Source organism: Capsicum annuum, chromosome 2 (genome assembly GCF_002878395.1).
Source record: "Capsicum annuum cultivar UCD-10X-F1 chromosome 2, UCD10Xv1.1, whole genome shotgun sequence".
Taxonomy (NCBI): Eukaryota; Viridiplantae; Streptophyta; class Magnoliopsida; order Solanales; family Solanaceae; genus Capsicum; species Capsicum annuum.
The window spans coordinates 135,572,310-135,596,681 of record NC_061112.1 but is presented as its reverse complement, the minus strand read 5'-3'; the positions used below and the strand labels follow the sequence as shown (position 1 = coordinate 135,596,681).

The following is a 24,372-nucleotide window of genomic DNA, read 5'->3' as shown; positions in this document are numbered from 1 at the left end:
GCTGCTTCACCCTTAATCAGAGGTCGAGGCTTGACCCTGAATATGGAGAAAATTCTGTTGGGAGCGCTGCCACCTTAATGAGCCCTACAAGATTCAAATTAATCGGAGCTCCAATATGGACACTGGACATCGGATGAAAAACACAAAAAAACTTTATCATAATCTAGATAGGAAAATCTATAAAATTCTATTGGCATAAATTATTAAATGCTCTAAGAATTTTTTTTGTCAGATAGTCTCTTCAAAGAATATTAAGAATTTGCATGAAATAGCATCACATCGTCATTTTGCATAAAAACATCAGTAGCCAGTAAGGTGTTTATATATGAATTCTTCGAAGCAACATAAATGGAGATTTGTCGAAATGGTGCAGTTTTAAGAGATGGTTTATAGCAATCAATTAAATTATTAAGTACATTAGTGAGGACAAATTAGTCACATTATATATTTTTAAAATAAAATATGAAAGATCCTTACATAATAAGAATTTGAGGGGTAATTATGTCATTAACTTGCTGACTTTTGTGATACTCCTTACATCCCAAATTACTCGTTCAAATTGAGATGTGAACGACACATTGATTTAAGTAAAATAATTAATAACATACCTAATTTATTCTATATTAAATGATATTTATATTTTAATTTGAAGAAAAAGTAACTAATACAAAAGGTAAAACATGGATTTTTTTTTAATCTCCTCTTGATTATTGAAAAAAGATAAGTAAAATGAGAAATTAAATTAATAAATTTGAGATGGGTAATTTGAAATGGGGGAGTAGTTAAGAAAATTGATTAATTTCATGATTTATATATATATATAAAAAAAAGTTAGTCCTTCTAGGAGAAATTTGAGGATGTCCTATTTTGAATACGCTTTTTTTTTTTTTTTTTTCAAAGAAAAGCAAACAGAATGGACGGCTAGGATTAGAAAGAGGAGCATCATAAATAGTAGTACTAGTAGTTTTCCAAATTTACAAAATGTTAGGAAGAAAGAAGCAAATCTAATTCTTAGAGACTAAGCAAAGCGTCACATTCCCCATTTATTAAGGGTCAAGGGAAAGTGATGTCGGAATCACGCCGGTGGACGATGCCGGAGATGGCCGGAATCCTCTCAAATAAGATCCTTAAAGATGAAATCAAGCCCGGAGATCACATCTATTCTTGGAGAAATGCTTATCTTTACGCTCATCATGGTCATTGCCCCCCTTCTTTTTTGTTTAATTTTTCTGTATTCATGTTTGTATCTATGTCTATACTCGTGGGTGGAATTTCGATTCAATTTTGGTTTTTTTTGGTCCTTTTAATATAGATTTGTTATGGAAGTTGAGTGTACTGGAAAGGAACTTTTTGTTGTTGTTGTTGTTGGTTTTAGGAAATGTGAAATCGGGTTGTTAGAATCTTGGAGATTACCTATTGGATTGAATGTTGATTAAAGTTTGTGCCTTTTACGGGAGAAATGGCTTCAACATTTCGTTGAATATTATGGGGAAGTACGACTTGGTGCTTATTAATAAACGAGACAATTTGACTTGCTAATTAGGAGGAATGTTAGCTGAGTAACAAGTGGATTTACTTCAATGTTTGCTAATTGTGTGGCTATGATGAGCTTTGATGTACCTCAAAACTCATGTAGTGGAAATGAGTGAGTTGAATATGACTAATTTAGGTAAAAAGTGGCTTTAGAAGTTTGACCAAATGTGTTCTCTTGGCCACTTACAATTTGAATGGAATCAAATGACATTTTGCAATCTCTTATGTGTAAACAACAACAACAACAACATACCCTGTGCATTTCCACAAAGTGGGGTCTGAGGAGTGTAGAGTGTACGCAGATCATACCACTACCTCTGATGAAGTAGAGAGGCTGTTTCAGATAGACTCCCGGCTCAGGACAGATAACAAATATAACAAAAAACACACAAGGGGTGGCACACTGCTAGATCATAAAGAAAACACGATCTCTCTTGTGTAAAAAGGATGTAAAACTAAAAAAAAGTTTAAAAGGGGTAGAAAACCATTTCTCGCTTTAGATTTTATGTTTGTGCGTGTTCACATTTGCCTTTTAGTCTGAAGCCTTTATGTGACTTTATATTTGAACATTCAGTCATCATGGTGTATTCAAATTACAGTGAAGTGGATGAGGTGGAAAAGGAGAAGATAGATAGTGTATTCTTCTTTTGGGTATTTTGTCTGGAATCTCCATCCGATTATTTGCATTATATCCATTTTATGTCATTTAACTTGGTTTATATTTATTCTTATATTGAACTTGGCGATTTACGTTAGCGATGCAGTCTCTTTCACCAACATTGTGTTGTGGACTCACCTTACCACAAGTTAAAAAAGATTGCGTTAAGAGGTTATATTGCTTAGTGTCAGTCTATTGGGTTGAGGCTAGTTTTACCTTTCAAGTACCTGAAGATAAAACTTGATTTTAGTTTTGGATAAATATAAACAAGGATGACTTTAGTCCTTAGGCTCTCAAATTCTTTTAAGGTTTGTTATCACCTTACAAGCAGCTAAAAACTTGCCTTTGGTTAAATATTTTATGAAGCCACAACTTCTTATTACTGAGCCATAACTTTAGATAGAAAAGTGTGGAAGTCGTGTATTAGGGTAGAAGGTTACTAGGAGTAGAGTGTTGTCTTGCCTTTCAAAGGTTTAGGGTTGTTGGTGTCTGTTGTTATATTAGTTACATCCTCGTAGTTCTTGCTTTTGATATCTATTGTCATATGTTGTCTATCTTGTCTCGATTACCATAGTATTATGCTGCTGCTATTGTTTCTTTCGTGTAGGCTTTGCAGTGCTTTCCTTATTAACTATTATTTTTCTTCACTGTTTTCTTCTTCTTGTACTTGGATTTGTTGCACTTGGGCCGAGGGTCTCTTGGAAACAGCCTCTCTACCTCCGCAAGGTAGTGATAAGGTTTGAGTACCCTCTAGCACCCAAGGGTGTGGCCTAGTGGTTCAATGAAGTTGGATTGAGCACCATAAGGTCTCAGGTTCAATTCCCAACAGAGACAGACACTAGGTGATTTCTCCGCATCTGTTCTGGCCTTGGTGGACAGAGTTACCTAATACTTGTTGCTGGTGGGAGGTGGGTAGGTATCTCGTGGAATTAGTCGAGGTGTGCGCAAGCTGACCCGCACACCACGGTTATTAAAAAAAAAGGCCTTCACGCACTCTACCTCCTCAGATCTCACTTGTGGGAATTCAATGGGCGTGTTGTTGTTGTTGTTGTTTTCGGTTTTTGAAAAATCGCCTATATATGTCCAATTACAACTCTGACAATTTGGATTTTTGAACATTACATAAGGTTTATGCATTTGTTCTCAGGTGATATGTAGTCAAAGTTTCAGATGATCTTGAGTTGGCTTACTGGTAACTGGTAGGAAATCATTGCATTCATAGTTGTAAAGATATTTAAAGAAAAGGAAATATTTGCATCAAGTATGACAAATTTTAGATGCTCGGAAAATTGTTATGGGACAAAAAGACCCAAGCAACTTTAGTTCCTGGGTCTGGGTTGGGTGAGATTAAGATGGATTAATGGTGCGAGTGACGAGCGCATTTTTTTTTTCATTTCCTAGCATGTTGTCATCACTTTTCTGTATGTACTCTGAACCTTTCAGGTATATATGTTGGCGATGGTATGGTTATCCATTTTACTCGAGCCGCAGGTCAAGAGATTGGAACTGGGACAGTTTTAGACCGTTTTATATTCAGCTCATCTCCTTCACATCCCTCTGACTCCCCATGTCCTAGATGTGGTGATCAATCAAGGACCGAAGGTGTTATCTCATCATGCCTCGAGTGTTTTCTTTGTGGGGGTGAACTGTATCTTTTTAAGTATGGTGTCTCTCCAGGGCTTTTTATTGCCAAACCTCGAGGAGGAACATGCACAATTGCCCCTTCTGATCCACCAGAGCATGTCATGCACCGTGCTGAATTTCTCCTTCAGAACGGTTTTGGGGTTTACAACATATTCAAGAACAACTGTGAGGATTTCGCAATCTACTGCAAGACCGGTTTGCTAGTCTTTACAAATGTCAGTATAGGCCGGAGTGGGCAGGCAACATCCTTTTTAGCTGCCACAACTGCTATTGTTTCATCACCACTGCGCTTTCTAACTACCGGTTTTTCTGGTCTGGCGGCTGTGGGTTATGGTGTTTACTGTATCAGCCGGTATGTTTCTGATATTGGTGTACGTCGTGATGTCATGAAGATCCCTGTTGAGAGACTTATCATATGCCCTGGCCCTCTAGAGTCTGAACCAGCTGCTGCTAATACTGATACACCAAAGGAAAAGGGGTCGTAGTTTTATTTAAATTCACTGCATTTATATGGATCTCCTCAAGTAGGTTACTACAACACAGAGCATTGTAGGTGTTGATGCTGTCATTGCTTTTGTGATGTAGGTTTGGTTATTATTGAAATATTGGTTATTTAAACAGGTGTTGTGTTCATTCTTCCATCAAATGAATGCCTTGATGTGATTGTATATTGTGTATAACTATGATCTATGGTTTCATATGAAAGTGTGTGTTAGTAACAAGATGGTTAGTCTAATTGAATGACGGTATGATTGGCTTTTGTGACATAGGTTTGAGTTTTATGCCCTTTAGCCTAAATCTCATTGAATTCTAATTTCTAAAACTTCGACTTAGGTCTAAACCCCACTGAATCCACATTGGCGTTCTATCATTCCCTCCATCCACTTTTATTTGTTATGTTAGTTTTATGAGGGTCAATTTAACTAATTTTCAAAACTAAACTAAACTAGATTAATTTAATATATAAAACTAAAATTCAGTTTTTTTTTTTAAATATCTATGTAAAAATAGTATAAGTTGTAATTTTTTATATACTACGATAGAAAAAATATATCTTAAAAAATTCTAGAAAAAATGAAGAAGTACTATATGTTATTTTCTCCCATAAGATTCTTTACTGATCTGTGTCACAGTTGCATACTCGATTATACTATCCCATACTACTGCTACTACTACTAGTGGCTTGTGCTCCATGCTATTACCATTTCCAGATATTCTATATACCTTTAAGAGTTACATGATTTTTTTTTTTGGTGAACGTTACATGATTATTTTAATGAGACGACGTTATATGAAACTATAGTTACTAATAAAGATATATTATGCAGTTAATCTTTTTTCTTTTTCTTTACGTTTTGTTCAAATAAGTATCTAAATACATAACATAATAAAATGTTTCTTATCAAATATTTCCTGCTCAAATTCTGATTTTTTTTAGTACTTAGGTTCTGATTTTCAACATAATGCCTTTTCCTAGACATACAAGAGCTGTCCCTCGACGAGGAATGAGCCAAAATCATGTGTTGCATCCATATGCCATGTGATTGTATAATATACCTTATTCCAATATCTTATGTTTCACTTCACATTCCCCAATTTTAGGATCCAAGTCAACGTTAATTCATTTTATGGTATCACCAATTTTATTTTTCTTGCCAAGCCAGATGGTGTCCAACCAACTAGCATGTACATCAATTATTCCATCGATTCATATCGGAGACGGATCTAAAGTCCAATTACACATTTCTCGTTAATAAATTTATAAATTCTGACGTAATAGTATGGATTAGATACACTTTATTCTTTTCATATTTCATTTTGTAAGAATATACTGAATATGTTGTTGTTTTAAATTCTAAATTTATTTGTGTGTGATATATGTTATTTTAGACAAATGAAAAAAACCACTTACTCTAGTTTTTTTTTCCTCTCATGAGATCTCTTACCCCAAGAAAAGATGATGGGGGGAATTCTTCTAGAGAATAAAATATACTCTATGCTACATATAAAATTTCACTATTGACTTAATTAGGATGTGATTAGGATGCTGCATGCATAAAGTTTGCTAAGAATGTTCAAAGTTGGCTTCAAGTGCTATTAGTTTATTCTGATAATACTTTCGATAGCAATATGCATGTGTTACTTTCATTAGAATTGTTTTTGTTTTATAGTTTGTGTTTGGAAATAGTCTAAAAAATTATTTTGAAGTATCAAATTACGAACTAGAGAATTACTCCAAGTTTAATTTCATAAATAAGAACTTTTTATATCGGTAATCCTATTATAAAAAATCAAAATACTTATTTTTTATCCTTTCTCAGAGTTTTTCAAAGGCAGTATTTGCTAATTTTTTACACAAAAAGCTTGGCCAGTCACTTTATTCTCTAAGCATAAATGTTTTTTTTTTTTTTTTAAATAAAATAAAATTTAACAGGTTTGATTTCTCAGTAGTTTGATCGAACAAATTATCATTGACATCTTTATTTTTACTTTTTACCATTTTATATCTATCAAACAAATCTTTATAGGACCTATAAAGCAATCTCTGCAAACAAAGAAAAAGAAGAACCATAATCTCAAGAATGTAACTTTTGCAACGAACCTTGTTTTTTTCTTTTAAAAAAAAAATAGAAAAGAGCATGAAGGAATCCGTCACAAACATGCATGATAACTAAGAATTCAACTTATACATCGTGAATTGTACATGAAAATTAATACACTTATTATGAATAGGTAACTTTAATTATCTTTTCTTACGTGATATAAAAAGAAAAAAGAAAAAAATACTGTTAGAAAAAAAAAATTCTTCAAAAAGTTAAAAGGGAGAGTACAACAGAGTAGACTAAAGCTCTTGCTGTGGGTCAATATTTTCAGAATCCAAAACTTGCTGATCGTATATTTGCAACTTTTACCGGCTCAGTATACGAAATTAAATGGTCTTCAAAATTGAGATACCAAACACTTAATCAAAACAAAAAAGAAACAGCCCGTGCGCCAAGCCGTTTTTATGTATATAAACAAACTGTATTCACTAGACAACAGTACCAAATTGCCAGCTTTCAGAGTTTCAGTCGTCCAAGAATCCCTTGTGCAAAGAGGATTCATTTTTTTTCTTCCTTTTTCTACCCAACAAACCGTCCTAATCGCAACTCCCATTGTGCATTGTTTATGCCCTTTTGATTCGACACATCCCAATATATACTCTCCTACTTCTAATCAACTTCTTCAAGGAAAAAATAAACTCATCTCCTCTTTTATTTGAAACATCCCACTGCACTCATCTATATATATAGAGTCAAATACCCATCTCACCTTCAAGAAAACTAACAAAAATTACAGTTTTTTTTATTTTATTTTTTGGGTGGCCATGGAAAGATCCAACAGTGTCAACAGAAACAAAAAGAAAGATGACGACACCCAAATACAAGAAGAAGCTTTAGATTCTGTAGAAAAGATTTTTGAGTCGAAAGAAGTGCCACCATGGCGGAACCAGTTAACTCTAAGGGCTTTTTGTGTGAGTTTCATATTGGGTATACTTTTCACATTCATTGTCATGAAACTGAGTCTTACAACTGGTATTATCCCTTCGCTCAATGTTTCTGCTGGACTTTTGGGCTTCTTTTTCGTCAAGACGTGGACTAAACTTCTTGAGAAATCTGGGTATCTCAAGCAACCTTTCACTCGTCAAGAAAATACCGTCATTCAGACCTCTGTTGTTGCGACGTCCGGCATTGCATTTAGCGGTAACTATGCCTCCCTACGCAAACCTTTTGTATTTCGATATTCAAACAAATTCTTTATTTGATCGGAATTTTTTCACTTTATTCTGATATACTATAATATTTTTTACTTAGTTTTCAAATATATATATAAATAGTCAAACTTTAAGGGTTTGATTCGCTGGATCTGAAAGCGAAAAGCGCGACATTGAAAGCTAGTAATTTCTCTCTCAGACATTTCATCAAACGTTTAAGCTGCACTCTTAGAAGCATTTATCATAGTTTAATTAATTGTCATGCTTTAATCTGATAGATAATTGTGGTTACTAACTTTTGAGATCTTGTTGAAATCCGGTTAGCAGAAGTGGCAGAAAAGTAGGAGGGCTAAAAGGAGAATTAATGTAACTCTAGAGATTAAATTTATTTATTTATTTATTTTATATTAAGCCATACATTAAAGAGAAGCCTTGGAATAACCGATAAAGTTGCTGCCATGCGACCAAAAGATCATGGGTTCAAGGCAGAAATGTAAAGTAAAATTGTGTACGATACGGTTCTTCCCCAAACACCGCATATAACGATAACTTTAACTCACCGAACTGCATTTTTAAGCCATGCATTAATACCGCAGTTAAAGATTTAGGTAAGCCAAATTGTTGAAAGTTTGCATGGCTGAAGCCTTTGTGGGTTTGGTGTGGGATCCACATGGTTGACTTTAAAAGTTGTTTGGGTCCTTTGGGGATGGTGGTCCTACATAGTTAGGCTCACAGGTTTGTGAATTTCTAGAATAGCCATAAACACACTATTAGGTAAACAAGTTGAAATGAGGAGTTTTATTATTAGAGTAAAACTAACAAAAGAACAATTTTTCAGCAATATCAAGTAGTTGGGAAAGTTGCTTTCTAGATGCCTCATATCTACTAGTCATACCCTTTAATTTTAGCAGAGAAAATACATAATTATCCCCTTGATTTTATTTGAGATTTGTAAAAAAAATATTTAAACTTTAACTTCGATCTATTACCCACAATTCTTCTTTATTTTGTTGCAAACACACTATTTTGACCTCCTGCATGTACAGCGCGTGAAATAACTCAAATTTGACTTTTTTGATCAATAAAAAGGTGCCACGTGTAAATAATTAATAAGTATATAATTTATATTTTTTTAAAAAATAAAAAAATTAATATTTATTTATTTATTTATTTATTTAAATCGCCCTCTCCCTCCCCCAACCCACCCTTTCTTCTTCAACACCTTCAACACCATTAAAGCTTCATTGAAGTTTTTTTTTTTAAAATATCATTAAATCTTCAACACCATTAAAGCTCCATTGAAACTTTTTTAGAAAAAAAAAAATCTTTAAAACTCCATTAAAGTTCCTCCACTAAAGCTCCATTAAAACTCATTTAACTATCTTTAAAACTCAATTCAATCATTTAACTATCCTTAAAACTCAATTCAATCATAAAATAATTTTTTCAATTGATTTGAACAAATAGAAAAAAAAAATAGACGGGAAGAGGTTTTGACGGAGTGGGGGGTTAGGGGGAGATGGTGACAGGGTGGGGGTGTTGAATGGGGGTGGGGTGGAGGGGAGCTGTTGGACGTTGGGGGAGGGGGGTGCTGGATGGGGTGGGGTGGGGTGTTAAATTAAAAAAAAAGTAAAATTTTATTAAAAAAAATAAATAAATATATAAATTAAACGTATTTGATACGTGACAGCACCTGATTGGTGCGTGTGTTTATTCTCTTTGTTGTGATTGAGATTCAGCGAAAAATGAAGTGTTTGCAACGGATTAAGTAAGAATCGTGGGGTAATAGGTCTAATTTAAAGTTTAGGTGTTTTTTTGAAAATTTCGGCCACCATCCGTGGGTGTTTTTTCGAAAATTTCGGCAATCATCAGTGGGGTAATTATGTATTTTCTCATTTTAATAAAATGGAATGTCATTAACTTGGCTGATATCACTCTTGGGCAAATTTTTGTGAAATCGAACTAATATTTTATTGAATTTAACTTATATGCACTATCAATGTTATTTAACATGTTGTACTAGATTGTCTGCATTATTTTTTATGTTCTTGATTCCACTACTTCTGTAGCAATTGGTAAATTTACTTGTCCATAAGTAAGTGAATTAATAACATAGAAGGAAAGGCAGGCAACTATTATTCTTTAAAAGTTGAACACTAATGTATTTAATGTCTTTTGCTTGATATCTAATAATGAAAGCTACCATTCTCTGCAATTATCCAGTCCACAATTTCTGCAGATGAAGCCACAACATGGAAAAACATGCTTTAGCATATAACACATTGAAAAGCTATTAGAAGAATAAATTAGGAAGCTTTGACAGAAAAGATGATATTAGTCTAAGGTGTAACAAGAATGATCTAAAGAAGTTCTGTAGAATCTAGAATCTAGTCGACTATTTTCCCAATGGGATGCTTATTACAGTATAGAAATCTGCTTAGCTTCTTTATTGGGAGAGTTAAATCAAGATAAAAAGTTGTTGAGCTTCGTTTGGCTAATTCCAATCAAGAATGGGATGTAATGTAAAATGAGGTGCTTTGCTCTTCCTTTTCATTTTAAGGATAAAAGTTCGAAGTGTGACTGCTAAACAACACTTGGGTGCTAACTTTGCCAATGTTGAGCCTTGTTCTCCACAGAACTTTGTTGAAATGGAATCTTTCACCGCGATCAATCCAGCATTGTTTGAAAAGATGATGTGTAAATGTTCCAATCTTCTTAAGAATGATAGAAGCATCTCAAGTTCAACAACTCTTACTAAAGTTCTGTTTTTCACTTTGGATGAGCAGGAGGTTTTGGAAGCTATCTGTTTGCCATGAGTGAAGTTGCTGCCAAACAGTCAACTGAAGCTAATAATGCATTTAATATTAAGAACCCCTCTTTGGGATGGATCATAGCATTTCTGTTCGTTGTGAGCTTTCTTGGGCTTTTCTCAGTGGTTCCTCTTCGTAAGGTATTTCCTCTTCTCAGTATATGTGCAATGCATATGCATAACAGATGTTCTTGCAAAAGATCAAAGCTGTTATCAGGATTTTGATCAGTTTAACTTTTTTCTTTATAATCAAATTTGTTTTGTTAAATGACAAGGCAAATTCAACCTTAATATCTGTTGACACTTGATTTGTAGTCTCCCAAAATTTATTCTTCTAAACTACTATACTTGTTAATTATGTTTCAGATTATGATCGTAGACTTCAAACTGACTTATCCAAGCGGCACTGCAACTGCTCACCTGATCAATAGTTTCCATACCCCACAAGGAGCTAAGCTAGCAAAGTAAGCAGTTGCACAACTTCAGTAAATTCTGTCGGCATTACAGATGGTATGGTTATGATTTTATCGTTTCTTTCTAATTGATCACTCACTACAGGAAACAAGTGAAAACTCTGGCGAAGTTCTTCTCCTTCAGCTTCTTATGGGGTTTCTTCCAATGGTTTTTCACTGCTGGGGATGATTGTGGATTTGCGAGTTTTCCCACGTTTGGTCTCAAAGCATACGAAAACAAGTAGGTTCTAATTCCAAAGTACCTCTTCATGAATATGGTTCAATTCCTGTCATCTAATTCAACTTTTGCTTACCTTTATTTAACATTTTTTTTTTTCCGAACAATCAGGTTTTACTTTGACTTCTCGGCAACATATGTTGGAGTAGGGATGATATGCCCTTATCTCATCAACATATCTTTGCTACTTGGATCTATCCTTTCATGGGGTATAATGTGGCCTCTGATTCAGGAAAGAAAGGGACATTGGTTCCCTGCAGATCAAAGTCCCAGCAGCCTTCATGGTTTGCAGGGGTATAAGGTAATCTCTCTTCCTTTTATGTTTAAAGCAGAAGGATCAAAATGAACCACAGTTTTAGTTCTTAAGATATGTATTTCTGATAATTCTCTTCTATTGCAGGTTTTCATAGCAATAGCCATGATCCTTGGTGATGGTCTCTACAATTTCTGCAAGGTATTTGGACGAACGTTGTATGGTTTGTATTTGCAGTTCCGCAGTAAAAATGAAGGGGCAGTCCTGCCAGTTGGTGGTCGTCCATCTCCTCCAGAGACTTCCATGTCTTTTGATGACCAGCGACGAACAGAGCTTTTCGTCAAGGATCAAATTCCAATATGGGTGTCCATAGTTGGTTATGTTGTTATTGCAATCGTTTCTACTATAACACTTCCATACATTTTCCATCAACTTAAGTGGTACCATATCATCGTGATTTATATCTTTGCTCCGGTCTTAGCCTTCTGTAATGCTTATGGTTGTGGTCTCACTGACTGGTCTTTGGCATCGACCTACGGAAAGCTGGCAATCTTTACAATTGGTGCATGGGCTGGGGCTTCTCATGGAGGGGTTCTTGCTGGACTAGCTGCATGTGGTGTCATGATGAACATAGTCTCAACTGCATCTGACCTAACACAGGACTTTAAGACTGGTTATATGACACTGGCTTCCCCACGGTCCATGTTTGTAAGTCAGATTATTGGCACAGCAATGGGTTGTCTCATATCCCCATGTGTATTTTGGCTTTTCTACAAGGCATTCCCCGACTTAGGTACCCAAGGTTCAGCATACCCTGCCCCTTATGCTCTGGTGTATCGTAACATGTCTATCATTGGAGTGGAAGGTTTCTCAGCTCTTCCGAAGAATTGCCTCACCCTTTGCTGCATATTCTTCGTAGGAGCTATCGTGATCAATGCCATCAGAGATCTTGTGGGAAAGAACAAGGCGAAGTACATTCCTCTCCCAATGGCGATGGCCATTCCCTTCTATCTTGGCTCCTACTTTGCTATTGATATGTGCCTCGGGAGCTTGATATTGTTCGTCTGGACAAAGATTAACAAGACCAAGGCTGAGGCATTTGGACCTGCCGTGGCTTCTGGTCTGATTTGCGGTGATGGGATCTGGACCTTACCCAGTTCAATACTGGCTTTGGTAGGAGTGAAACCACCCATTTGCATGAAGTTTCTGTCTAGGAATGCTAACACTAGGGTCGATGGTTTCTTAAATTCTTGAACTCCCTTCTAGTAGTAGGTGTTTATGATTCTCTTTTGTTCTGTCAAGTATTGTCTCCTTTCAACAGAAATTGTTTTGTGTACATATAGACTACTACAGTTGTCAAAAATCATTTCAGCTCAATTGGAACAGGAATTGCTAATTTGATATCTGAGTTAATGTACAAGCACAGAAAGCTTCTTCTTCCTTTTATGCATTGACTAGCATATCCAACCAGTGATCAATATGAACAGATATGATTAGGAGTACAAGTACTCTAAATACTTCTTGAAGTTCATTGTATTTTCCTTGTTCTCATTAAATGGTTGGCCACGGAACGGATTGAAGAATGATGGTACAGACAAACCTTGACAAAACTATGTTACTTGAAGCTGAAAATATTCATGGAAGAAAAAGAAAGATACCTTCCCTTATTTCTGTATCAATTTTCTTTGTTACTGTATTTGGTTTGTTCGAAAGGTAAGTAATAATCCTATGTCCACGTTATTTCGTTTCAAAAAGAAGTTACCTTTCTATAATTAAAAATAATTGAACTTTACATTATTCTTTTTACCCTTAATCTAAGTGACTTTTAGCCACAAATTTCAAAAGCCTTAATTTATTTGTCAAACTTGTGTCGTATCAAAATGGTGTCACAAGACGACAAAAAGAAAATAAAAAAGAATAGTAGTAGAATGTTATCCAGAAGCATCAATAAAAACTTGAAAACGTCAACACGTTTTGTACTTGTCCCTTCCTTCTAGATATTACTAGCTTTTACCAGATTCCCTCATCTTTGTGAATATATACATACATGTATATCTGCTTTGTCTTAATCCAACAACCCCACTTTTGTTACTCTCTTCTGCCAACATCTCAGTTACTTCCTAGTAATCTAAGCTTCTTTATTGCCAACCTGCAAGTTCATAAACACAAGTTTTGCTGCAACTCTTGTAGTATATACGCAACTACTTAAATACACGCGAAATTAAGGTGGTGCCTTCTATCTACCTCTTCGTGTCAGGATGTGTTTGGTGTTTGTATGTGATGAAGATGAGAGGGTGTTACAAAGACAGGCAGCACCAGGGGCTTGTCCTTACTGTGGAGGGATGATTCAAGCCTTGGACGTGGAGAGTCAGTGGAGATTCTGCTTTCTCCCTCTTTATTTCAAGACTAAACGCAGATATTACTGTACCCTTTGCACCAGGCGTCTCATCGTCCAATAATTTCCCCTACCGTATGATATAGGAAGAGGCAGCCTTATAGCCTTCTCTTTTTTTTTTTTTTTAAACCTTCAAGATAACAAAGATGTGTATAATCTTTTGGGTCGTAATTACAGTATATGTTCGACTTAATGAAATGATTAGCAAAAGTTTGTTCTGTTGCAACTGAGCAACTGTTCTTGTTATCAAAGCTTCCTTCTTTTTTTACGTTTGACTTATTCTACTTTTCTTTTCTGAAATTCTTTGTTGGTCATTTATTTATAGTATGCATATTCTGTTCTTGTTCCAAAATCTTTACTCTGAGGTAATAAGTGCTTTGATTTACAAAAAAATCATGGTAACATAGCTCTGATTTGGATGAAATGATGGATGCCACATATGGGATGGATATATTTGTTCAAACATATCGCCTAGAAAACTAATCCAAACAGACAGTAATTCAGCATAATCTTGGGTCTTTTTAAACTATTTTGCTTGAGTTAAATTTAGTGCATAATTTTAACCAAGGGAGAGGAGGAGGTTATGATAATTGTAACTAGCAAAGGAACCTTAACTCATTGGTAAAAGAGTGATTGTTATCAAGATTCCAGTGGAACATGACTAATCATCCATAACTGTTCCAATCAATGTATATGATGATGATGGCTTCTTTCAATCTTTACCTTGTTTTTGTGTAAAAGACTTATCAGTTGAAAGTTGGTAGGCACGATTTTGGTGCAATTTTGCAGTTGCTTTCATTATTTTAAGACTTTCTTTCCCCTTTTCGATTTTCTTCTGTGTTTTAAGTGATGTACTCTCTTTTGGTTCCTAAGTCTTTCTCCAAGAGGAGGCACAAGTGTAGTTTCCATTTGGTATGTGGAAAACTAAAATGCTTTATTGAAGGGGATAGATCTTTGCACGCTACATAAATGAAGATTATATTACAGTGATCTTGCTCTCTGCACTACATTATACATGTAAAATCTTGTGAAGTGTTTAGTTTCTGCAGCTGTACATTGTAAGTAATTTTGTTTAAGCCTCAATCAGTTCCCTAATTGGTTTACTGTCTATGTTAGCTGATGGGATATCAGTGAATTCTGAGAGAATGGCCCTGAACTCATCTCCTGTAAGTGTCTCCTTTTCTAGCAACGCGTCCACCAACTTGTCGATTGCCTCCCTGTTGTTCCTTATGTGGTTCTTTGCAATTTCATATGCTCTCTCAATTATGTGCCTCACAGATTCATCGATGTCTTCTGCTAGTTTTTCTGACATTTGATTCCTCGCTAGCATTCTTAGCACCACATCGCCACTTTGTGTTGCTGGATCAGTTAACGCCCATGGTCCGATCTCAGACATCCCAAACATTGTCACCATCTGCTCAGGTTATGAAAATTGACAAGTTCAAACTCGTGAGTATTCGACTAATGTTGTTTTCTTTATCATTTGGTGCAACAAGAAATGCGTTAAAAAGAATACCTGTCGTGCTATTTGAGTTATTTGTTGCAAGTCTCCTGCTGCACCAGTAGTGATTTCTGGTTCACCAAAAATTACTTCCTCTGCTGCTCTACCTCCTAAGCCTCCCACTATTCTAGCAAAGAGTTGCTGCTTAGAGATTAAGCTTGGATCTTCACCAGGAATGAACCATGTAAGACCGCGAGCTTGCCCTCTTGGGATCAACGTGACTTTCTGTACTGCATCATGGCCAGGGGTCAATGTCCTACAAGCACAAGAACTCACTCTTAGTGCTCTTATACTTATCCGGTTTTTTCATCAAGACACCTCATCTAAGGGCATGACCTATTGAACACCTAATGTTAGTTTGAAAAACGAAACATGGAGCAACAAGGGGAAGAAAGTAATTGCTGACTTACGCGCAGACAGCATGTCCAACTTCATGATATGCAACTAGAATCTTGTTCTTTCCGTCTGTCATGGTCGTTCCTTCCATTCCAGCAACAATTCTATCGATGGAATCATCAATCTCTTTCGAGGTAATCTTATCTTTTCCTCTCCTTCCAGCTAGAATGGCAGCTTCATTCATGAGGTTTGCTAGATCTGCACCACTGAATCCTGGTGTTCTCATTGCAATAACACTTAGAGACACATCTTTATCAAGCTTCTTGTTACTGTAAACCTTCAATATGTCTTCCCTTCCCTTTATATCAGGCAATCCAACAGATACCTAGTGAATTACAAAGTAAATGTAATGTCCATATTAGTGAAGTTTATCCTGGAAACTGTGATCTTTTTGGGGAATTTTGCAGTAAAACACTCATTTCTTACCTGTCTATCAAACCTTCCAGGTCTAAGCAAAGCTTGATCAAGAATTTCAGGCCGATTAGTAGCAGCAATGACAATGACTCCAGTGTTTCCAGTAAAACCATCCATCTCAGTGAGAAGTTGGTTGAGTGTCTGCTCTCTTTCATCATTACCTCCACCAATACCAGTTCCTCTCTGCCTCCCAACAGCATCAATTTCATCAATAAATATTATGCAAGGCGAATTTTGTTTTGCCTTGTTGAATAAGTCCCTAACTCTAGAAGCTCCAACACCAACAAACATCTCAATGAACTCTGACCCAGAGAGAGAGAAAAATGGTACTCCTGCTTCTCCGGCAATCGCCTTAGCCAGCAATGTCTTCCCTGTCCCTGGTGGCCCTACTAATAGCACTCCTTTTGGAATCTTTGCTCCAACTGCAGCAAACTTTTCCGGGGTCTTCAAGAATTCAACAATCTCTTGAAAATCTTGTTTTGCGTCATCGACTCCAGCCACATCATCAAATGTTACTCCTGTATTTGGTTCCATCTGGAATTTGGCTTTGCTCCTGCAGCATTGTCCACAAACAAGCAGATCTTAGTTAAGAATATCATTTCATTAGACGTAAAAGTTCAATCTTGTTCATGTTACTGGAGTTCACATTCTAGCATACCTTCCTAATCCAAAAGGCAAGTTTGGCCCTCCAGGTGTATTTGAAGAACTACTCAACAGCAAAGCACCAAGCAATATCAAGGGAAAAGCTAAATTCCCAAGTAAATCAAGAAGGGGTCCAATTACATTCATTTCAGGAAGATGAGCAGCAAAATCTATATTCTTGTCTTCAAGTTTCCTCACCAATTCTGGTGGCAATCCTGGCAGCTGAACTTTAACTCTCTGGACTTTGTTAAGTGCGGGATTGATCAATATCTCAGCAACAGCACTATTCTGGAAGAAATCAACTTTCTTGACAGCACCTCGATTCAAGTAGTCCAAGAATCTTGAATATGACATTCTACTTGATGTTGCCTCAACTGGTGCTTCAGTCTCAGCTCTTGCTGCTGGCTTAGACAAAGTCCCTGCTACAAGGCTCAAGCCACTAGTACTCAACAGCTTCCTCCTGTCTACTCTGGTGTCTGAATGTGTTTTCTGACAAGGGGTTTCTTTGCTGGAGATTTTAGCATTGTGAGTATCTTTAGAGAAGTCTTGGGATTTGCATAGGGGAAACTGAGAGGCAGACAAAGAAAGGGCACTAGACATTTTGTTTTCCTCAGCTTAGGCTTTTTCTGTTAATGAATTTAAGTATTGCACTTTGGGAAGTTGAAGGCAGTTGACAAATTTGTTTGAAAAGTTGTTAAACATGTTATAATAGTAGTTAGTTTATATAGGATTTCAAGGAGATGTTTCTAGGACTTATTTTGTATGTGATATTTTTGGTAGTGTGTACTTGGTCATTCATGAAGGGTCTAGAGTAAATGACTCATGGCTTATAAATTACATGATGTGGTGGAAAATAGAGAACAATTCTTAATAGTTCATGTTTATAATTAACAGTTTATACAAGTCTTAAGAGTATAACCATACACTTGGAGAAATTGTGGTCTCTTGTTTGGACAAATTCTAGTGGGCACTTTTACTTCGACTTTTGTTTCTTCCATAAACAGCTGAAGTCCAACTTCCAAGGAGTAATTTTCAAGCTTATTCATGTTGTAAAAGTTCAAATAGTATTTTTTACATGAAATCCTAATGCCATCTAAATATATAATCTCTTTATTAATTTATATGATACTACTTTTTAATTTTTGGATGTCACAAAAATGTAACACCATTTAATTTTATGTAACTTCTAAGAAATTAAATTCGGCAAACTATTCAGGTTTTAATTAAGGTGTCATGTTTGTTCTCTTTTCAGCTAGCACTACTTTAGTATTCTCAAATCACAAAGTATATATATATATATATATTAATCCCTCGCTCCAAAAGTTTTTGTAGAACAATATGCAACTCTCAAATGACTGGGCATAGTCCTCCTATTTTTGTGCTACCCCCCATGTATTTTAACTCTTTTCTTTAATACAACATCTCGTTTTACCAAAAAAAAAATAAAAATCCCTCTCTCCTAATTTAAGTGATGTTCTTTATATACTCCCTCCGCCTCAAATTTTTTAATTTGATTTTTTATTTTACTTGTCTTTTTCATTAATCAACAAGGGACAAATTTTTTTTTCCCATGTTTTACCCTTTACATTAATTACTTTTTCTTCAAATTAAAATATAAACATCATTTAATAGAGGCATTATGGTAAACTAGTTATGTTATTAATTATTTTTCTTAATCAATGTGTCATTTCAGTTTGGGACGGAGGAAGTATTTAGTAGTGACAATTAATTTTAAACTTCTCATTTTATCTTTAATAAAATAATTTATTGTCACACAAATATATATAACTTATTTTGGATGGCATATTTGGAAAATATTCTTTTATTATGAACTTCATGTTCAATCAAATACCTTCGTAATAATGCAATACATAAGTCAAATTACCATCTTAAATAACATGTGTTGGAAACGTGAATGCATCCAAATCACTCTACGGAAAATTTTCTTATATATTCAAGATTAATAATTTTTTCTTAATGTATATATAGGACATATTGAATATCTTTAACTTTTTTCATACGTTTACTTCTTCTTCTTTTTTTGAGTTTTCTCTAAAAAAAAAAAAAAAAAAGTCAACTCCACTATTATTTAAAACTTGACATTTTAAACAAGTAAAAAATGAGTACTTAATTCTAACATGCATAGTCCATTTAGCTCCCATTTGACTATAACTTACGGAGTTGAAATTTGAAATATAGACAACTAAAAATTTTTGAAGTTAATGTTTGCACTTGCAATTTATTTATACAAAAAATTTAGTATGAGTAAAAGCCTGAGACATCCAAAACTGATTCAGATTTCAAAGATCTTTCAAGATAAATTTTCAAAAAGTTAATCCAAACCCAAATAAATATTAAAAAATAAATTTTTAAAATCCAATTCAAAATGTTACTACATGAAACGCTAGCTTAATAGTGGGTAGAGGAAGGCAGATTTTTATAATATCGAGAAAGGGACAGAGAAACTTTTCATGTCCCAGTTGATACTGTACGAGGAGTTGGATTTTAAAATTAAAAGGAAAGCACTCCTCATTTATTAATGCATTCGGAACTTTCCGGTTTTTGCTCTTCTTTTGTCTTTCCATTTCCATTTGTAAGCAAATAAGGTTAAAATGGAACAAGCAAAAAAAGAACTGGAAATTCTGGAAACTGAGTATCCAAACAAGTTTGAGTATCTCAAGTTGGAGCTAAGATCCTTCATCTCTTTTCTTGAATCTGACTCTCTTCCTTCTTCATCCTATGTTGATACTCAAGGTTACTGCTTCGTTTTGCTCTCACTCTTTATGATTATAGTTAACTTTCTTTACATATATATGTGTGTGTGGGGTTTGAATATGTTGTTGGTTTTAAGTTGATGCTTCTTGTCTTCGGTTGATGTTTTACTTATTATGAAAACATGCTGAGATGGTCGGATAACATTGGTGTACGTAGTGGTCAATGAAGTGGTGTAAATCACAAAAATACTAGGTGATTCTTTTTATTTGTCCGTGTGTTGATGAGCAAAAGTATCTATGACCGTGAGAGAAACCGGGTACACATAGTTAAGACGTACGCAAACTAATCAAGACACCAATGTTGTATAAAAGAAAAAGAAAAGAAAAGCTATGTGCACACCACCTTCCTCAAGCAAAAGTAACTTTTTCCACAAAGGCCAGAACAGAAAGAAAAAAAATCACTCAGTGTTTGAAAATTGAACCTGAGACCTTATGATGCTCAAACCAACTTCGTCGAACCGCTAGGCAACACTCTTGGGTGCAAATCCAGAATTCGCTATGTTGGTACTTTGTATTACTATATTTCATCTAGTTAGTTGTATGTCCTAATGTTGAGTTTGTTGTTTCTGGGGTTTGTATAGAGTCATCAAGCAACAGGAAGAGGAAAACTGGAAGCTCTGGTAGTCGAGAAGAGCCCAGGAAGAAACAGCAAAGGGCAGTGCAGGATACTGCGGGTTGTACCAAGAGAAGTAGGATTGATGTTGTCATGGAGAGGGCTCAGGCATGTCTTCAGAAAATCCAACGATTCAAGACCAGCAACAAGTGAATGAGTGATTAAAGAGGGCCTGGGCAGGGGGGGAAAAGAGGGACAGCAAATGAAGTGCTAAACTCCAAAATGGCTACTAGTTAGCTGATTTTGAAGGTTGAGCCACAGGGTCACTTGCATGAAGTATACTACTGTGACGAATCCAAGATCTAGACTCAAATGTGTCCCGATGGAGCGATTTTATCATATGTATACAAAATATCTTTATGTATTCCCGGTCGAAAGCAACTGGTTTATGGCTACTTCTTTTCCCTTAGTACAATCGTTTTCGGATTATGTTATACTATTAAACATTGCAAATTTTAGAGGCCATTGGGCTTTTTCCTAATGATCTTCACCAACATCATGTAACAGCAACCAAAATGTATTATGTAGTAAAAGAAATCAAGCTGACACACCTGCTAGTGACTCCTGTGTCTCTATGCTTGTCTTTGTCTATGTACTCCTTTGGGTTTTGTTGAAACTTTTCTGATGCAAAAGAAGCATCATTAATGCTCGGGCTCAGGGAATTGTCACCTCCAACTCTTCTTTTTCAGAAAAAATCAATTCAAATAGTACCCTTGGTTCTCTACCTTTCTTTTTTCTCTCTATTTGGGCTATGGACCAAAAAGCATTAAACTATATTTGGATTTTGGCATCCTAAGAAACAGTATGCTATATGTGGATGTTTGATGTAAGGTCATTAGTTGGTTATCCTGGCGACACGAATTCTGCTAAAGGTTTATATGAAAGCTAAATGTGAGAGACTGAAAGCAGAACTAGTTTAGTTTAAAACATGGCATGGGAAACAAATGGAGGGAGTGGAATATCAAATATACGACATCAAGTCCTAGGAGCTGTATCATATGGTGCATTCTTCCAAATCAAATTCCGAAATTTCTAACTTACATTCGTCTTCAACTAATATCTGCTTTCAACTCACTCGTCCGACTCAACTCATACATAAAGACAGATGAAGGACCCACAAGAGTTCCCCTTTTAATAAATGTGGTGTCCAAATTGCATCTCGACTATTTCACTTGGTACCTGCTACCTCCGCCAGCAAGGAGACCGGGGTAATTCTTATCCAACAACACTTATGTAGATGTACCAAAACAACTAAAGTTTTGTGTCTCTGCTGGAATTTTGTGGGATTTGTGAGTGAAGTACAACACAACCTGCCGGAATAACATCTAACCAACCTGATTATTTGTGAGCAAACTGAGATACTCAATGACACTTCTCCCATCTCCAATTTAAACACAACCCCAAATCATGCAGGATGACTTCCTTTACCCAAACGATATACTGAATGCTCAGATCCCCTTCACTAGCTTTCCCACCTTCACAACTTCTAGAAGTTACAAGTGGAACTGGTATCTACATTGGCTAAGTAGGTTTGCGATGACCAAACAGAGTCGCACATTCACTTGCACAGGTCATCCGTCACAAAGCAGCACGCCTTGCAGCATTGTTACAACTGGAAAAGGAGACTCGGCCTTTTCCTCAGATGCAGATCTCTTTGCAAATTGGTGGAAAATTCATGGTCGCTGACGATGGTCTTTGCCAATGTGGATGTTACACATCTCCCTGGAGGTTAACAATAGTACAAAATCAATCAAATAGATATACAACTCATAGTTTTTTCCTTTCAACATGGAAAAATCAAGACACGACTGATAGGGCTATTCTGTCAATGAAACATGGATGCACATAGAAAATGAAATAATACTTGAATTTATCTTCCCATGTGAGCTAGCTATATATGCAAACTCTCACAGATCAGCCAACCTACCACCATATTAGTTGAAAGGTCCCTAAACATTTTTAGTCTTGACCTTTATTTTAGACACATGCATTCATGTTGGATGTGTTTCTAGTGCATACGATATTTTGCATTGCATTGTTTTTCACTTAGTTAAGTTAGACAGGCTTCAAGTGGTGAGATTAGCTTCTTGATCATAAATAGGTGATAATACAGAGTAGAACCATGAGATGAATTTAACTTGTTTCTGGCCCTATAAGATATGATGGGAAGTCACAACAAGAGGGAGTTCAATTTTTTGATAGTATAAAAACATATGATAGTATAAGGTTATTCAAAAAAAACATATGATAGTATAAAAACATATGATCTTTCTGGAAGGTCGTAATGTCTGAGGACAGTTGAATGGATATAGACGACTAATATAGCTGATCTTAACTAGTTTGGAATTGAGACAGTTGAATGATTGAGCAACGACCCACTGAAATTCCAAGGACTAGAATCTTGTGGTCCGTCTGAAAGTAAAATGAAAACAATGGTTGTGCTTTTGAATCAAAGACTTTCAAATCTACGTGATAAAATGAACAATATAGAACTTGTGTTCTCAATCCTTACCTCCATTTTATATTGCTAAAAGTTTGCTCAATCCTCTTGACTTGTATGATCCTTTCCATCAGGGCCTTTAGCAATTGCAAAGCATCCTGCATTTGTGGTATGGATGCAAGGTCTCGGTAATTCAATCTTCATCTGAATCAGTCTTCACCTCCTCCGTGAAACCATCTTCCCCCTGGCTAACACCTCTTGGCTCAGGATGACCTCTAGACAACCCTCGTCGTCCCAAAATAACTAGGTCAAGAAGCTTCCTCCTAGCCTCATACACCGGATTTGGTTCAATCAAGCATCCCCTTTCATAAGCCTCCCTCAAAAAAACTGTATGCCTATACCCTTTCGTTGATAAATAAAATATCCCAGGATGATCCAAAAACAAGTCCCTTATATTCAAATCAATCCCAAACCACTTCCTAAAATGACTAATCTTCTCTACCTCAACCATTTTCTCAACTGTCAAACTCAAAAACTCGTGCACAATACCAACAGCTCTCTTCTCCATCTCCATCATCCCAATCTTATTTTTCCTCTTCTCTCCAATCTCCACTTCCTCATACGGCCCCACGTACTTCAACTGTTGCCATTCTTTAACCTTTGCCTTAAAACTCCTCCTCAACTTCATCCCTGGTGGATAACTATGCTTAAAACTATACAAAATTTCATTCCTATCAACCCCAATATCCTCTTTACAACATTCCAATACCCTCCAATTATCAACAGCAGCAACTAACTCCCCCTTTGGTATATTATCACCAGCAAATTTCAACGAATGGGTGTTTGGTTCATTCCCGCTATCAACAAGTGCAAAAAGATCCGATTTTTTCAAGATTACACTATCCTCAAAATCATCAGGCAACCCAAGTTCCCTAAAAACCTTAAAAATGGCTCTAAGGGGCAATGTCTTAGTCACTGAAATAGACAACAAACGCACCAAGCGGTTCACTACAACTGGTAAAGTATCATTAATAGCTGTAGCTTCTTGTCGGCTGATTTTGAGGGCATTTTCGGTAAGTGTACAATAAGGTTGTAATTTAGTAGGGTGATGGAAAATGTGGAAGATGTGGGGGTACTTACGGAGGAAATGGGTGGCGCCTCGGTTGAGATGGAGGCGCTGGGATAGACGGTTGAGGAAGTCGACGGAGACGCCGGCGGGTACGGCGGCGTTGGTGGTTGCGCCGAGGATGAGGTCTTGAATAGCGATGACTTTGAAGAGGTTTTTGTACTTGTCCATGAGTTTTTCGAAAGTGGGGTCTCGGTTTCTTGAGGATACGTATTCAGCTGACGTGGTTTTACGGCGGAGGAGGACGGTGGTAGCGGCGGCGGCGGCGGTGGGTGGTTTGTGGCCATTTAGTTTTTGGAGGAGATGGGCCAGCATGGTATATCGCCGGTGGTGTTAGTCAAATTTATTTTGTTATATTATCCAACCAATTCTTATACATGCACATTATTTGTATATCTCGTATTAACAAAATTGGATTATATAAAAAAGAATATACACAAGATATATTAGCATTACAACAAGAACAACGTATCAAAGGAAAACTCATGAAAAATGAGGTACGAGGAACATAAAATATACTCACACATTACTACTGTGTTAAAAAGCTGTTTTTGAATTCAAGTGCAAATTCAATTTCATAAGATAAGTTAGGTCAGGATAACAAAATAAAAATTAAACGTGTTATACGTTTCAAATAGAAAAATACTATTATGTTTAGAAATTTGAATTTTTCCGTTGGGTCGCAATTTGTTTTAGTATTTACTAAAACTAAACAAATCTCGTAAAATTA

General features: G+C 35.9%; 6 protein-coding genes across 6 annotated transcripts; 4 read left to right on the top strand and 2 right to left on the bottom strand.

Moving 5' to 3' along the window:
• The first annotated feature begins 881 nt into the window (after positions 1 to 881).
• On the top strand, positions 882 to 4,557 carry LOC107859676 (protein LEAD-SENSITIVE 1). Its single transcript, XM_016704757.2, has 2 exons — positions 882 to 1,196; positions 3,635 to 4,557. The coding sequence occupies exons 1-2, from the start codon at positions 1,067 to 1,069 to the stop codon at positions 4,318 to 4,320; spliced, it is 816 nt and encodes a 271-aa protein (XP_016560243.2). The 5' UTR covers positions 882 to 1,066; the 3' UTR covers positions 4,321 to 4,557.
• Positions 4,558 to 6,539: 1,982 nt separating this feature from the next.
• LOC107859673 (probable metal-nicotianamine transporter YSL7) lies at positions 6,540 to 12,787 on the top strand. The gene is made up of 6 exons (XM_016704754.2): positions 6,540 to 7,578; positions 10,376 to 10,539; positions 10,765 to 10,862; positions 10,957 to 11,091; positions 11,200 to 11,389; positions 11,489 to 12,787. The coding sequence occupies exons 1-6, from the start codon at positions 7,203 to 7,205 to the stop codon at positions 12,593 to 12,595; spliced, it is 2,070 nt and encodes a 689-aa protein (XP_016560240.1). The 5' UTR covers positions 6,540 to 7,202; the 3' UTR covers positions 12,596 to 12,787.
• A 563-nt stretch (positions 12,788 to 13,350) lies between these two features.
• LOC107859675 lies at positions 13,351 to 14,004 on the top strand. The gene has a single exon (XM_016704756.2). It carries the CDS (start codon positions 13,600 to 13,602, stop codon positions 13,798 to 13,800), a length of 201 nt encoding a protein of 66 aa, XP_016560242.1. The 5' UTR covers positions 13,351 to 13,599; the 3' UTR covers positions 13,801 to 14,004.
• A 640-nt stretch (positions 14,005 to 14,644) lies between these two features.
• LOC107859674 (ATP-dependent zinc metalloprotease FTSH 6, chloroplastic) lies at positions 14,645 to 18,756 on the bottom strand. Its single transcript, XM_016704755.2, has 5 exons — positions 16,706 to 18,756; positions 16,060 to 16,600; positions 15,648 to 15,958; positions 15,253 to 15,493; positions 14,645 to 15,150 (listed from the first exon to the last, which is right to left on the bottom strand). The coding sequence occupies exons 1-5, from the start codon at positions 17,287 to 17,289 to the stop codon at positions 14,809 to 14,811; spliced, it is 2,019 nt and encodes a 672-aa protein (XP_016560241.2). The 5' UTR covers positions 17,290 to 18,756; the 3' UTR covers positions 14,645 to 14,808.
• Positions 18,757 to 18,866: 110 nt separating this feature from the next.
• Positions 18,867 to 20,250, top strand: LOC107859672. Its single transcript, XM_016704753.2, has 2 exons — positions 18,867 to 19,443; positions 20,045 to 20,250. Exons 1-2 carry the CDS (start codon positions 19,302 to 19,304, stop codon positions 20,227 to 20,229), a joined length of 327 nt encoding a protein of 108 aa, XP_016560239.2. The 5' UTR covers positions 18,867 to 19,301; the 3' UTR covers positions 20,230 to 20,250.
• Positions 20,251 to 21,075: 825 nt separating this feature from the next.
• On the bottom strand, positions 21,076 to 24,116 carry LOC107859671 (protein ROOT PRIMORDIUM DEFECTIVE 1). Its single transcript, XM_016704752.2, has 2 exons — positions 22,589 to 24,116; positions 21,076 to 21,798 (listed from the first exon to the last, which is right to left on the bottom strand). Exon 1 carries the CDS (start codon positions 23,955 to 23,957, stop codon positions 22,710 to 22,712), a length of 1,248 nt encoding a protein of 415 aa, XP_016560238.2. The 5' UTR covers positions 23,958 to 24,116; the 3' UTR covers positions 21,076 to 21,798; positions 22,589 to 22,709.
• Positions 24,117 to 24,372: the final 256 nt, after the last annotated feature.